The 14,715-nt window shown below is 54.0% G+C and overlaps 2 protein-coding genes across 2 annotated transcripts; one reads left to right on the top strand and one right to left on the bottom strand.

The window, feature by feature from the left end:
• Window positions 1–265: 265 nt before the first annotated feature.
• CYP27B1 (cytochrome P450 family 27 subfamily B member 1) lies at window positions 266–5,851 on the top strand. Its single transcript, XM_010946336.3, has 9 exons — window positions 266–1,299; window positions 1,911–2,101; window positions 2,585–2,787; window positions 2,867–3,067; window positions 3,151–3,323; window positions 3,530–3,702; window positions 3,897–3,975; window positions 4,269–4,466; window positions 4,955–5,851. The coding sequence occupies exons 1-9, from the start codon at window positions 1,105–1,107 to the stop codon at window positions 5,066–5,068; spliced, it is 1,527 nt and encodes a 508-aa protein (XP_010944638.1). The 5' UTR covers window positions 266–1,104; the 3' UTR covers window positions 5,069–5,851.
• A 2,854-nt stretch (window positions 5,852–8,705) lies between these two features.
• On the bottom strand, window positions 8,706–13,533 carry MARCHF9 (membrane associated ring-CH-type finger 9). The gene is made up of 5 exons (XM_074375904.1): window positions 13,488–13,533; window positions 11,929–13,136; window positions 10,700–10,855; window positions 9,817–10,009; window positions 8,706–9,556 (listed from the first exon to the last, which is right to left on the bottom strand). Exons 1-5 carry the CDS (start codon window positions 13,531–13,533, stop codon window positions 9,222–9,224), a joined length of 1,938 nt encoding a protein of 645 aa, XP_074232005.1. The 3' UTR covers window positions 8,706–9,221.
• Window positions 13,534–14,715: the final 1,182 nt, after the last annotated feature.

Below are 14,715 nucleotides of genomic sequence, written 5' to 3'. Positions count from 1 at the left end.
GGGGTAACATGTCTACGTGTGCACATGCCCATGCTGCTGTTTTGCAGGAAAGGCCAGAATGTGCGTCACTCCTGTCCTCTCCCTGGCTAAGATGTGACCTGGGGAATCTGTAGTGTCTTTATTGTAGTTGTCTCTGGAGAGTCCCTGGGGGGGTGTGGTGGTGGAGACCCTCTCCTTTTTCATGTTGACCTTTGATTCCAGAACTCCAGAGCTGACTGGCTGGCACAGAGCCTGACCTGGGGGTGGGGGTCGGGGTCGGGGGTGAGGATCACAGAGCTGAACTGGGGAGGATTCTGAGGCTAACAGTAGAAAGGGGCTGCTGGCTAGAAAGCCCCCAAAAGGGGACTGAGTCAGCTGGAGATTCAGAGCACTCACTTATCCCTTGCTTTGTCCAGGGGCCCAGATTAATCTCTGAACTTTTCTAATTTGCAAAAAGTTCCTTCATCTTTCTCAAGTTCCAAATTCTCATGGCCAGGTCTTGTGGACCTAAAAGGAAAGAAGATGAAAGCTCCCAGAGCCATTGTAACCCATTAATCCGCCTGCCATCTGCCCAGTGTCAGGTGCAGATGGGGAGACGTGGTAGTGCAGGAGAATTCTGCTCACACACAGAAAAGGTGCAGCCAGATGAGCCAGGAGTCAGAGGACAGCTATAGCTTCCTTCCCTGCCTCCCTCCCCGAGGAGCTGGCAGATGGGGAATTCCTGAGGATGGGCCCCAGGGGGCCGAGCTCCTGGGGAAGTGGTGGGAATGCCACGGACCCACTCTGTATCTTGGTCACCTAAGCCTCACCAAATAGCCTTTCCCAGGAAGAGATCTTCAGGCTGCTGGACTAGGGCACCAGCCCAGAAGGGGAAACCGAGGCAAGCCTCCCCTCCCAAGGGGGTCGTTGCAACATGACACCCAAGGGAGCCGCATTGGCAGCTCTGGCTCCGCCTACTGTTCCTGGGTGCTAATCCCCAGCACGGACCACTAAGGAGAGGGGATTGGCTGGGCAGCTTGAAAAGGGGGCGTCGCCACTACTTTGCCCAAGGGTTAAAATAGGGGCTCAGTCAAGCAGGCAAGATGCTCCGGAGAAGCGTGCTTTCGCGGTTTCCCGAGGGAGACCATGGCCCAGACCCTCAAGCTCGCTTCCAGAGTGTTCCACCGTATCCGCTGTGCTGCTGGTCTGGACGCCACACTGGGCTCCAAAGTCTCCAAATCAGCGCCGCGAGACTTGGCAGACATCCCGGGCCCCTCCAAGCCCGGCTTCCTTGCCGAACTTTTCTGCAAGGGGGGGCTCTCACGGTTACACGAGCTGCAGGTAGAGGTGGACGCAGTTCCTGGGACTGAATGCTGGGGAAACTGGCTTTCACAACACTAGTGCAGAACGTAGGAGGGAGGGCCAGTGGGAATGGATGCCCATGAATTATGGAAAAGACAAGTTGGGACTGGGGGCAGTGGCTCGCAGAGTTTGTCCAATGGAGGAGTGCGTTCAAAAGCGCCTTCTGGCTGTGTAGAAGTTTGGAGGCCAGGTAGGTCCAGCACAAGTGCACTGGAGGCGGAATACCTTTCCAGAGGGTTGGGTGCGTTTGGCTTAAAGCTAGTGCGCTCCTATATATTTAATGGGGGGGGGGGGGTCGTCCTGAGACGGACGGTCCACGTGAGGAACTTTTAGAGATTTCTCCCCCTCAGCTCCGCCCAGGTGACCAAAGAGAGATCCTGGATGTTGGCTTTCTGCAAAATGCCTATGTTTTGCCCACCACACTCAAACTTCCTAGGGATGGGAAGTGGAGGAAAGAAAAGGAGGGGTTTGCAGCATCAGGGCCATACACTGATTGGGAGCAGAAGTTTCCCCCGTTAAGGGCGTTGGCATGCACCGAGCTGGGAGCCCCCGGCCCGGGTCTCCAGTGTCCGCTGCTTCCATTCTCCCAGGTGCAGGGCGCGGCGCGCTTCGGGCCAGTGTGGTTGGCCAGCTTCGGGACGGTGCGCACGGTGTACGTGGCGGCCCCTACGCTCGTGGAGCAGCTGCTACGACAGGAAGGACCCCTGCCCGAGCGCTGCAGCTTCTCACCCTGGGCGGAGCACCGCCGCCGCCGCCAGCGGGCTTGTGGACTGCTCACCGCGTGAGTCCTCCGGCACGAGCCCCGACGCCCTGCTGCGTTCCTCTCTGGTGGCCAGTCCGGAGACAATCTGGCTGAGGGTGTAGAGGGAGGTCGTTCGTTTCCCTCAAGCTTCTGGAAAATTGGGGTTCCCACCCGTCTCTTTTGCCCACGCCCAGGTAGATCCTGGCTCTCGCCCTCATTCACCTCTTTATCTTTGAAAACCAGAATCCTGGGAACCCGCGGAAAGGGCTAAGGTACCAGAATCTAGATGTAATGTAAGATTCTGTGACTCAGGTTACCCAGGAACCCGGAGCAGGAAATGAGTAACGTGGAAGGGGGATGGAAGGCGGGCTCAAGTAGGGGCAGGTTTCTGTACCCCAGGGGAGCATACGCAATCCCTCTCCTGGCCACCCCAGCCCTCCTTCTCCAACGCAACCAGCCCCGTCGGGCCGTCTCTACACTCCACCATCTGCCCTGATGCGCCCCTTCTCCCCACCCCCGCAGGGAAGGCGAAGAATGGCAGAGACTCCGCAGCCTCCTGGCCCCGCTCCTCCTTCGGCCTCAAGCGGCCGCCCGCTATGCCGGGACCCTGCACAACGTGGTCTGTGACCTTGTGCGGCGACTGCGGCGCCAGCGGGGACTGGGCGCTGGGCCGCCTGCCCTGGTTCGGGACGTAGCAGGAGAGTTTTACAAGTTTGGACTGGAAGGTGAGTCCCAAGACGGGCAAGCGTAGGAGGCACCCAGCCGGGGTCTCCTGGTGCCCTGACAGCGCCCCCTCCCGGCTAGGCATTGCGGCGGTGCTCCTGGGTTCCCGCCTGGGCTGCCTGGAGGCCGAGGTGCCACCAGACACAGAGACGTTCATCCGCGCGGTGGGGTCCGTGTTTGTGTCCACGCTGTTGACCATGGCGATGCCCAATTGGCTACATCGCTTCGTGCCCGGACCCTGGGGCCGCCTCTGCCGAGACTGGGACCAAATGTTTGCATTTGGTAAGGCACAGAAATGAAGTGGGGATGGGGAAACAGAAAACAGTTAAGGGTCAGTGGGACATCCCTGTACCTTGTCCCCACAGCCCAGCACCACGTGGAGCGGCGAGAGGCCGAGGTAGCCATGAAGAGGCAGGGAAAGCCTGAGGAAGACAGGGGATCTGGGGCGCACCTGACCTACTTCCTGTTCCAGGAAGAGTTGCCTGCCGCGTCCATCCTGGGGAATGTGACGGAGCTGCTACTGGCTGGAGTGGACACGGTGAGGTTCTCCCTTCGTGTTGTGAGCCCGACTTCCACAGCTTAACCTCCCCAATCTCAGGGGCCATTTTCCTGCTGCAGGGGATCCTCTATGGTTCTCTAGGTCAGCTTGGCTTAGCACCTCCTGGATTCCACACTGCCTCATATGCTGCCCCCTATGCTGATCCCCACTCTCAGCACCTCTGATGCCCTCACCTGTCTCCTCAGGTGTCCAACACGCTCTCCTGGGCTTTGTATGAACTCTCTCGGCACCCGGAAGTCCAGACGGCACTTCACTCCGAGATTATAGCTGCCTTGGGCCCTGGCCCCAGTACCCACCCCTCAGCCACTGCTCTGTCCCAGCTGCCCCTGCTGAAGGCTGTGGTCAAGGAAGTGCTAAGGTGAGGAGACAGGAGAGGAGGAGCCAGAGAAAATGCTGGGGAAGGGCTGGGGAAGCAAACAGTGGATGGGAGCAGGGAGAGACAGCAGAGGAAAATGGTACTTTATGCCTGGCCAAGAATGAGTTTGGAAGATGACAGGCAAGCTACAGCCCCAGCCTCACCTTGTTGTCTCCCTCTTATGCTCTGCAATCCAGACTATACCCTGTGGTACCTGGAAATTCCCGTGTCCCAGACAAAGACATCTGTGTAGGTGACTATGTTATCCCCAAAAATGTGAGTAGAGCCTATGAGCCCCTTTTGCTAAGCCATCCCTCACTATCTTGGGACAGGTCCTATTCTCAAACACTCTCCATAAGCCCTTCAAACACTCTCCTTGACCTGAATGCCTCTCTAGGATACAATGGGGCAGTGGGAAAATCATTACAAAAATAGCCCCCCAAAACTTCCCCATCACAACCAACCTGCCAACCAGCCTGCCTTCATCCCAGTCCATATACCCTGTTTTCCATGTCTCTCCCTGCATTCCTGGGCTTAAATTTACAAATTGTGTGTTCCTTCCTCACCAGACGCTGGTCACTCTGTGTCACTATGCCACTTCAAGGGACCCTGCCCAGTTCCCAGAGCCAAATTCTTTCCGTCCAGCTCGCTGGCTGGAGAAGGGGACAGCCCCTCATCCATTTGCATCTCTCCCCTTTGGCTTTGGCAAGCGCAGCTGCATGGGGAGACGCCTGGCAGAGCTTGAGCTACAAATGGCTTTGGCCCAGGTGAGTGATCTAGATCTTCTACCTTCCCCACAAGGGAGAGCTCTGAAGGCATGAGCTCCTCTCCTGATAAGCCTAGGAAAACATACAAGACTTGGGAGACGTAATCCTCTGAAATACGTCAGTCCCATCACAGGCCTGGAAGGTGAGCGAGGGTATTTGGACTATCTTTCTCCCCACAGTAATCCCTTACCCTCACTAACCAAGATTTGCCTACTAGCCCCAGGTGCCATTCCAACATTGACTTTCCTATCACTGATAATGCCTGTTATCAATCAGGCCCAGCATTGTAGACCCCTCCATAATGATAGCCTTCTTCCTCCCTTTTTAGCCAGATTTTTTTTAATTATTATTTTTTTATTTGTGGGGGGTAATCAAGTTTTTATTTATTAATCTTCAGTAGACGTACTGTGGATTGAACCCAGGTACTGTGGAGTGCATGCTAGGCGTGCACTCTGCCACTGAGCTATACCCTCCCCACTTCTTTCCAGATCTTGATCCACTTTGAGGTGCAGCCTGAGCCAGGTGCTGCCCCAGTCAAACCCATGACCCGGACTGTCCTGGTACCTGAGAGGAGCATCAACCTACAGTTTGTGGACAGATAGTCTTGTGGAAGGAGGCTGTCATTATCACTGTTTCTTTCATCATAGGGGTTTATTAGGCACAAGACCAAAAGATGTGTATTACCCCCGAGGCCTGTCTGTCTGACCCAACTGGTTAGAATGACCATAGCAAAGTGCTAAGAAGCAGCCTGACCCAAGCATGCACTGGGCCTGAACCAGCAGGCCCAGAGAAAACCATGGTCCCTTTGCCTGCTTAGCCCTTCTGGTCATATCATGGGTTTCCTCCAAGGGCCAGCTCAGATTTTAACTAATAATGCTGGGTGGCCTGAGGAAGAATTCAGCCACTGCCCCTTCAGGAATTCAGTGTTCAACTGCTGCTGGCTAAGCCCTGGTCACGGCATGAGCTAAGTAACTGCATCGGGTCTGCAGCTGGTTGATCCTCACTTCTGGCATGTGAGCTCTTTGAGAGGAAGGATGAAGACTTATTCTGTCTTACATCCGCTGCCAGCACCTCTCCCTGACGGGGTGACACCATACAGGTTCTCAGATTGTATGTGGACCATGTGGCAGAAGGGATAAGCAGCTTACCAGGCTCTGTCTTCCCCACTCCCTTCCCATCTTGCCCCTAGGAAGGTGAGTCTACCCCTGCCTGCTTTATGATTTCTTAAAAACTCTCCTTGGCTCTCTGGTCACTATGAGGTTGGCTTGCCCCACTTGAGTCCTAAGCAGAGACATCTTTGGATCTGTCCCTGCCCAAGCCTTCTTTTTATGTATTGAAGTTTTAAAATATTCGGTTTTTAAATTAAAAATAGTTTGAATGTTCCATCCTTGACTTCTGACTTACTTCTTTCCCACTCTCACTCTCACTTCCTATAAGACCTGGAGGCAAGACCCTCATCCAAATCCTCCACCTTGGTTCCTCAGGTCCTGACAGTGACCTCCATAATGATGAGAGGTCTACACTCATGGAAGAATGGTTTGCATCACAAACCCAGACACACTTCTGTCTGTAGTGGGAACAGCCAAGTCTGGCTCCCTGTAAGAGACTAAGGGGGTGGTGGTGAAAAGTAACTGCCAGGACTAGGCTGTAAAAATGGTGGGGGGGGGGGGAGCTAGGTTTTGCAGAGCTGGCCAGAGGTGGCTGAGCCTTCAATAGGAGAGTGCTTTTAGAACCTGGACTGCCAGGACCGAAGGATGCCACTCTGCCCTCTCTGGAAAAGTTGTTTCAACTAATTTCCTTCAGAGGAAGGCAGGGATACAGGCAGAGAGGTGGAATCAGACAGACAGGATGAAAGCTAAGTGTGGGGGTGGCCAGAAGCCCTGGAGCACCAAGGCAGAAGAGAGGTGGGCAGCGGGAGCCTGTTTCCCTGAGTCAGCACTCTCTGGCCCCCCAGAGGCTGGGCTCAGTTCTCCCCGTGTGATGTATATAGATTAACTCATCTTCCATACGAATAAATCTCTCAGCACACTCCCCGCAGCTCCCTTGTAGCCTAGATTACCCTCCCCATGTCAGGACTTGCCCCCTTCCGTCTGCTTCCCTCCATTCCAATTAGCGGGTAGAGACGGGGATTTCACTTCACACTTCCTCCTCCTCCCACCACCTCAGCCCCTGCCCTAGACATGGCTCCCTGGCCACAGAAACTCCATTAGCCACTAGCCTTCTGGGGTATCTATTTATGCAGGAACCAAGGTTTGCATGCTTTTATTGCCCCTCCTCTCAACTCCTTCTCTGCTAGATTCTCAGTCTCCACCCCACTCCCCTATCACTAAACTCAACTTGAACCTAAGTGACCTGATTTTTTAGCAGTTTTGAGCTTTGAGAGAGAGTAAAGCCCAGCTTCCTCTCAGACCCTTTCCCCTGGAATCAGTGGTGAGAATTTTGTTTACCCGCATTCCTCACTGGGCAAGTAGGACTGCTCACTGGAGGAGGGCTGCAGTTCCTGTGACCCCGTTTCCTGGACAAGAATCCCTTAAAGGTGGAAAAGGGGAAGGAGAGAGGTCCTTGGCTGTCACAACCTCCATACCAAGACCTCCAATGGCTCTGAAGGGGAGGGGGGGCTCTACTGTCTCACTTGGCCTGGTTCTAGGACACAGAGTAGAAATGAAGATCATGTGTTTGTGTGCAAGTGTGCCTATGACCTTGAGTATGTCTAAGCCTCCATGTGGGGCCATCATGGGGGACAGCCCAGGCTTGGCACAGGAAACCCTGCCTGTGTCATATCTACCTAAATCCTATCTGCCAGGATAGGTATTACTAGTCACTTGGATTTGCTCTCTCCCTTCTGGTCCCCATCAGCTATTCTTTGAATTGCAAATCAGTGAAGTCTGGCCCTTCTGTCTCCCCATGTGGGGATGGGGAAGGTTCTCTCTCTGGGGAACCAGTTTTCTATGGAAAAGTAGGGGGCTCAGCCTCATGCTCTCTCCACTTTGATCCCCTTTGAGGTTGAAACTGATGCACTTTAACACTTCAAGGTAACTCAAACCCAAGTACAGATTTGGTTCCTATATTCCCAGGCGAGTCTGGGTGCCAGCACCATGGACAGCGGCTGAGACCCTCTTTTGGAGAGGGGCAGAGGAAGACCATTTCCTGGGCAAGGATGTGTGACCGTTAATAAAGAAGCATTGTCCTCAAAATATCCCCAGGGAGGAGGAAGAGCAGACCCTTCCCTAAGAGAAGGACCAATAATAGGAAAGGCCTCTGGGTCTGATTTTAGCAATGTTATGAAGTAATCATTTTAATTACTAATGAATAGTTCACGTAAAAGACGCCATCATTCATATAATACATAGCCCCAAGGCCTCAGGAGAAAGGCACCAGGTTTTAGGCTGACATTTTAACCAGTCCTTCTCAAACCTTTTCTCTATAAACAACAGCCCTATATGCTGTTGCCTCCAAGCACAATATTTTCCAGTTAATATCCCTAGCTTGGTCACACCAGGATCAGACCTGTGACCCTGAACTGCCATAGGAGTAGCTTAAACTGGAGTTGGAGTCTCATAACCCTGGGAGATTCTGTCTGTCTCATTCTAAATAAGTCCAAATTCACTTCATATCACTACTCCAGAACACGTTACCTAGTAGGGATTAAGAGAATCCACAAGATCCCCAGAGCAAGAAAGGTAGCTCCAGCTTTCCCCAGCCCCCAAAGTTTAGGGGGCTGGAGGAGCTCTCATTCTTGCAAATAACCACTCTCCTTCACATTTGCAATATCTATTTCCCTTCATATTTTCCATATCTATTATGACACTCAACACAAATTTCCAAGACTCTGTGCAACTCCAAATGAAAAACACATTTTGGAATTTGTTAACCAGCTATTTGAAATAAATGGACCATCAACTAGTATAGAAATCTTTTTTATGCCATCACTGATTTTCTTTGCAATGGCATTCAACCTGTCCCTCATTTATCCTCAATCCAACCCTATGAGGTAGACAGGAAAACCACGGTGGAAAGATTTGTTTCTAAATCACACAACACGCAGGTGTCAGGTCCACCCCTCAGATATCTCTGAGCACTGCCACCTAGCAGCCAATGTGAATTATTCACCACCAAGTGTGAGTTACACCTCCAACTCAGAACCCACTGCTGCATTTGGGATTTGCAACCTCTGCAGAGAAACCTCCCCACACCTCCCAACCCTACAGCAAAGCCCCAGATGAGAAAGGAGTCTCCATGTGCATATAAATGATTCTTTATGCCCTCCCCCCATGCAGTGGGGGGCGGAGCAGGGGGAAGTACCCCCGCCCTCATGCAGGGAACGGGAGGTCAATGTATATTAGTCTTATTGCCAGCTGCCCTGTGGCCATGGAGTGGGGAATGGGGGGTCTACAGCCCCTTTCTTCTGGCATTGGTCCCCCTTCACCAAGTCACCGTGGTGGAGCTGGGGGCCTGGAGGCCCTAGGAGCTGAGGTAAGGACGGTTCTCACGGGAAGAAAAGATGCTCTCCCCACAGCCCACTGGCTGCCCCAGGATGACTGTGAGGAGCTGTCAGTGGGGACTGGAATTTTATCCAGGTGTCTCTACCCAGTGGGCAGTAGAGGCCAATGTCTCCAGGTTGAGGCTGCCCACAGAGATCCTCAGCAGTGAGGGCCGTGAGCCCAAAACACCCTGTCCAGGTGGTACCTCCAGCAGCCATGACAGCGTATCTCTGGCCGATGCACTGACTCAAGATCCCTGCTCCTGGAGTTCACTTCAGACCGTAGTGACCCTCATGACAACCTCGCGGCCAGAATGGGAACTGGAACGGGCATCTGGTGGCCGCAGCTGTCCAAGGAGATGCAGGATTGTGTAACCACAGCGCTGAGGCAAGAGCGTCCGCATGCGCTGGGCAGCCGGGGGGCGGCTGGTGGCCCCAGAGGGGGGGCCCGTCCGTGAGGTCCTGGGGCCCGGCTTCCCTGCCGTCCCTCCCCCTGCATCTCCTCCTATGTCCTTGGTTTTGTCATAATTCAGGACCTTCCACTGCTGGTTCACTGCCTGCCAACGCTTGAAGATACGGTAGACAGAAGAGCCTTCGTGGACGATCAGGCCTGAGCAGAGGAATAAGAAATTCAGGGTCAACTGCTGCCCAGACCTAGGCCAGAGGTACTCAAGAAAGCATTTCTCCAGGGCGAGGGGAGAGGGTTGCAAAGGGCCTAAAGAAGCAGGGAAAGGAGGGGCACCAAGATAGCCCTAAAGGCTCTCAGTGGGAGAGCGTGTGGCCATGAAACTGAAGGAATGGGTAGGGAAAGTTAGGTGTGTGAGCTGGAGGAAGATGCTGAGCAGGGAAGGGGGAGAGAGAGACCCTCACCTATGCAGACGACATCCATGAAGCCGTACATGCCGTAGCAGATCTGAAAGAGCAGATCTTGCCGTTGCCACTTGGCTGAAGGGCTGAGTGAAGACCAGATGAGCCAGGAGATGCTGGCAACGAGGAACAGAGAGCCCAGGACTATGGCTGCAATCTGGACCTTCTCAATGACCGTCAGAGAGATGGCCTGCCACTGTGTGGGAGACAAGGTTCCAAAAAGTCACAGAAAGAGATGGAGGGCCGGGTTATGGGTGACCTTGAATAGGAGGATGCTCCAGGAGCCTTCCTGAAACCCTTCAGGCACGATTGACAATGTCTTCACTGTGCCTTGATCAAACTTAGAATGTGGTACTTCTCACACTGTTTGAGATCACTTTCTGTCTTATTTTAGGAAGGCAGGATCAGGCAAGTGCTCTGAAGCCACCATCTAGGTTGGGATTCCAAATCCTTACTTTTTCACTTACTGACTGAGTAACTTTGGGCAAGTTTTTGAATCTCTTTGTGTATCAATGTCCTCATCTTTAAAATGGGGATAATAATGGTACATAACTGTTAAGATTGTTATGAAGATTACAAGAGCTAATACACACCAAGAGCCTGTCACATAGAAAACTCTACATGTTTGTTATCAGCAGTAGCAGCGGCATTACCACTTTTGCTCTTTTGTTGTCCTAGTGCCTGGAACACAGGTGGCACCCAATGAATGTCTTTGTGAACAAATAAAGGAAGGGAGGATTTACAGACAGACAGGAGATTATGGTAATGGTAGGGAGAGTGACTTTGAAGCAAGAGTAAATAAATGAAATAGGCTCCCTGGAGGGTCCCTGATTCTGATTGCTGAAGGGTCTTGCCCCAGTCTCAGAGTTCTCCCATTGCACCTCACCTGCAGGGGGTTCTTGGTGCTGATCGCCAGGACCTGGTACTTGAAGTAGCAGAGCTCACAGCTCCAGGAGCCCCTCTCGCTGATCCAGCGGATGAGGCAGGGCTGGTGTGTGCAGCGCACTGAGCCGTCACAGCGGCAGGGGTTCAGGAGCTCCCCCTGGAGGAAGAGTGAGGAGAGTCCCTGTCAGCTGTCGCCACCCGAACCCACTCCTCTCGATTCTGGGGAGAGGGAAACTTCCTCTCTAGGTCAGCCTCCTACCTTAGAAACAAAAACAAAAACAAAAACAAAAGAAAACCTGGGGCCTTTCAACCAAGACAGGGCAAGAGTCTAAGGCTGTTACAGCCTAAAAGAAAAAATTCAGAGCTCAACGTAAACTTCCTTGACCAAATAGAAGAAAGATGTAAAGGGACAGGGGGTGGGGGGTTGCTGGGGAGTACTGGGTCTTCTCTGTTCCTAGAATTTGGGGGAGGCTCCTCTTTAAGACCTCCCAAACAGAAGGCTACCCCTTAGGATCTGGAGAGACAGATGGGGAGGGTCTGAGCTTCTGAGCCATGCCTTCCCAACCCACTCCATCACTGTAAAGTATTTCACAGTGGTGCAGACTGGGTTGGTTTACTGTCCTCAGTTTCCACCCAAAAGGTGGGAAAATCCTATGGTTGGGAGTGGAGGGTGTTCCCCTTTAATCAAAGAGTAATTTCTCACGACACAGAAACATCCCCCTGGCACTATCCCGGGACAGCTTTGTCCATAACATTTAACAAAGAATACTCTTTGGAATGAGAAAGAAAGTTGTGGAATGCGAAGTGAAGAAAAGTGCCCCACGGAGAGGAATACTGAGTAAGGCGAGAGCGGCGGCTGGGCCCCTCCCTTCAAGGTGGGAACAGAAGCATTCTCTTCTCTGCCCATCTCCTAGAGAATAGGCCCTCTCAGGTTACAGAGACCCTGGGGTGAGAGAAGTGGGGAGAAAGACTGTCCCGGTTAAGGGGTGAGAGGGATTTTGAGCCCTCCCAGGAGAAAGCCGCACCCCTTCCTGGGGAACCCGATCCCCCTCCAGCCCAAACCTACCCGCCGGGAGTCTCCAGACAAGCCCCCCAACCTCACCCTATTTCCACCCCGGGTCCTGGGTCCCGCCCAGCCTTCTCAGGCCCCGCCCCCTGTTCCTGGTCTCCCCGGGCGCCCCAGGTGCGCGCCCCCATCCCTCCCCGCCCCGCCGGGTGCCCAGGCCTGACCTGTTCCGGTCCCTGGAAGCAGATTCTGCACTGGGGAGTTCGGAGCCCGCTGTCCAGGCTGCTGCTGAGAGACAGGGCGTCCAGGGCGCCCGGGGGCGGCAGCGGCGGCGCGGGCGGCGGCGGGGGTCCGGCCCGCGGCTCCTTGTCGCCGGCCAGGCCCCGGACCCGCGGCTCCGACCCGTAGTACTCCTCTTCGTCGCCGTCGCCGTCCCGGGTCGAGCAGCCGGCGAAGGGCGCCCAGCCGCAGCCGCCTCCCCCGCCCCCCCGGGGCTGCGGCTCGGCCCGGGGCCGCCCCCCGCCCGTCAGCACCAGCAGCTTCAGCTCGTTCAGGAACATGCGGAGCCGAGACTTGAGCATCGTCCGGGCGCCGGGGGCAGGGGGCGGCGTGCACGGGGAGCTCTCGGGAGGCGGGGGGAAGGGAGAGGACAAGGCCGGGAAGGGGTCGCGCGCTCGAGAGCCAAGCCCAGTCGGGGTCTTCGGGGCCTGCAAGAGCCGTTCACTGCTGCCACCGCCGGAGCTCCGGGGCTTGCGGGGCCGAAAGGGCTGGCGGCCCGGGGGCGGCGGGGCGGGCAGCCATGGTCGGGGCAGGGGGCGGGGAGGGGGGCTTAGGGTGCCGCGCCCCGCGGGTCCGGGTCCGGAGCGGGCCGGGCCCCCGGGGTTACGCGCCCCGGTCCTCCTGAGGCGGGGCAGCCCCCCATCGTCGTCCTCCTGGCCCCAGTCCCGCTCCGGCTCCCGGCTCCGGCTCGGCTCGGCCCGTGCGCTCGGAGGTGGCAAATGGCGGCTCCTTCCGGCGGCGGCGGCGGCGGCGGAGACCCCCCCGGAGCGGCGGGCGGGCGGGCGGGGCGGGAGCCGGGGAGCCGGTGAGGGATGGAGGGAGGGGCGGGGCGGGGAGGGGGAAAGGAGGAGAAGTGGCCGCGGCTGCGCATCCCCGCCCTGCCCCGCACGAGCAGGTGTCCCCAGAGGCGGGGGCGAGTGTGCCAGCCCGGGGGACGGTGGAGGGAGGGGAGTGGCCAAGGAAGGGGAGTGTGCACACGGGTAGGAGAATAGGTGTGTCAATGGGGGTGTGGAGGGGTGAGCTCGTGGGGATGGAAGGTGAGTGGTCAAAGACGCAGGTGCACCAGGGAGGGAGAGGCTGTGCAAAATGGGAATGTGAAAGACAGAGCTATGCAACGGTCCGAGGTGATGGAGGTGAGTGAGCAAGAGATGGACTCAAGCAATAAGCATTTTTACACAAAAGATTGAAAAGTGTGCATGGTGTGGGACTGTGGAAAATAGATGAGTATGTAAGGGATGGAACTGGATTGTATGAGAAACAAAAGTGTGTAATGGTCATATGTGAGTAAAGTGAGTGAGCAAGAGAGACTGGAGTGCTAAAGGGATGAGGGTCTTTCCTGGTACTCTCACTGCACTGAAGTGAACAACACACACACACACACACACACACACACACACACACGCTTAGCTCTTTGCTTTTACGGGGGGGGGGGGTCTTGACCCTGAGAACCACCTGTACCTCCTCATCACATTATTTCTACCTTACACTTAACATCCTCCCTCACCTTCCCTTTCCAGTGCTGAGGGAAAAAGAATTCCAAGGGAGCCCATTGGGTCAAATACACTGGGAAAAAAATAATTAGTAAAAGAGTAATTAACAGGAGAAGGGAGGATATGGAATCACGGACAGACTGCCAAACTAAGGCTCCTCACTAGAAAGTAATTAGGGAGAGTAATGCTCTTATGAAGCATTCATAAGATACGAAATATCCAAAATATTTTGGATGGGTGAATGAATGAATCAGAAAAAGGGGCTGGAACCCAAGCCAACATAGAGAATGACTTCTATTTTAAATAGATACTGAGTTGTAGTGGGCTTATGTGAATGGTAAGGCTAAAGTGGACCCTGCTGGTTTAAGAAGGAAGTTTGACACACTCAGAAACACAGCCATCCAGAAGGTTTACAAATCAAACAATCCTAGCAAGACAGACAATGAAACATTCTCCTCACAAGCCTCTTAGCCAGTTCAGACCTTAAGATCTTTGTTGCTAGTGTCCCAGCTGCCCTTGCCAGCAAGGGCCCAGAGCTACAACTATCAATCAGAATGCAAAGAGGGGGAATCTGTACTGACATGTCTTCCATTTTGCTCTGGAGCATGGTTCATATCCATCTGAAGCCTGAACTCTTATATTCTCTGCCAGATCGTTAAGGAGAATACAAGTTAGGGTGCAAGGAGAGCAAATAGAGTAATAGCACGATTTCAGATTTTAGATAATTTCTCACAAATGAGACACTGATCCTTTACTCCCATCCCCCAAAGTGTTGGAAGATAAAGTTGGAGCCAGTAAGACAAAGGAAGCCAGCGAAACCTGTCTGTTGTCTACTTAGGTGTCTGTGAGCAGAAACGATTTGGCAAAAGTCTGCATTTCAAGCAAGGGCAAGGGCTAAGAAAGCTTGCACTGGGGGGAAAGAGGGAAGCACAAAGACCCCATATAAGGAGTTACAAGTTTTGTGGAAGGGCACAAGTCATTCTCATGCAATGTTGCAATGTGGTGGTAACCTCCTTGCATATGCTCACTCCTATACCTACTTATCTATATGTGATGTATATAATATCATACCCACATATACATATACGCACACATGTGTATTATAGTATCTTAGTGCTGAAAAGAATCTTAAAGGTCAAGTATTCCTGTTTCTGGCTCGTCAATAACTTCTCTGTCAGAAGGCATCTGGTCTCTGCTTTAAGGCTCCCAAGAAGTGGAAGCTAGGAGGAGGGGAGGGCATTA

This window comes from Camelus bactrianus, chromosome 12, assembly GCF_048773025.1.
Source record: "Camelus bactrianus isolate YW-2024 breed Bactrian camel chromosome 12, ASM4877302v1, whole genome shotgun sequence".
NCBI classification, from domain to species: domain Eukaryota; kingdom Metazoa; phylum Chordata; class Mammalia; order Artiodactyla; family Camelidae; genus Camelus; species Camelus bactrianus.
Note: the sequence above shows the minus strand (reverse complement) of the source record. Positions and strands in the feature narration are given on the sequence as shown.

Bases quoted from the DNA above. Each gene is read 5' to 3' on its own strand.
- CYP27B1 (XM_010946336.3), top strand. From the start codon at position 1,105: ATGGCCCAGACCCTCAAGCTCGCTTCCAGAGTGTTCCACCGTATCCGC. The intron at 1,300-1,910 runs GTAGAGGTGGAC...CCATTCTCCCAG, and splicing joins CACGGTTACACGAGCTGCAG to GTGCAGGGCGCGGCGCGCTT. The intron at 3,703-3,896 runs GTGAGGAGACAG...TCTGCAATCCAG, and splicing joins GTGGTCAAGGAAGTGCTAAG to ACTATACCCTGTGGTACCTG.
- MARCHF9 (XM_074375904.1), bottom strand. From the start codon at position 13,533: ATGGGCTCCCTTGGAATTCTTTTTCCCTCAGCACTGGAAAGGGAAG. The intron at 10,856-11,928 runs GTCAGGCCTGGG...CTCTTCCTCCAG, and splicing joins GCTTCCAGGGACCGGAACAG to GGGGAGCTCCTGAACCCCTG. The intron at 9,557-9,816 runs GTGAGGGTCTCT...TCCTCTGCTCAG, and splicing joins CATGGATGTCGTCTGCATAG to GCCTGATCGTCCACGAAGGC.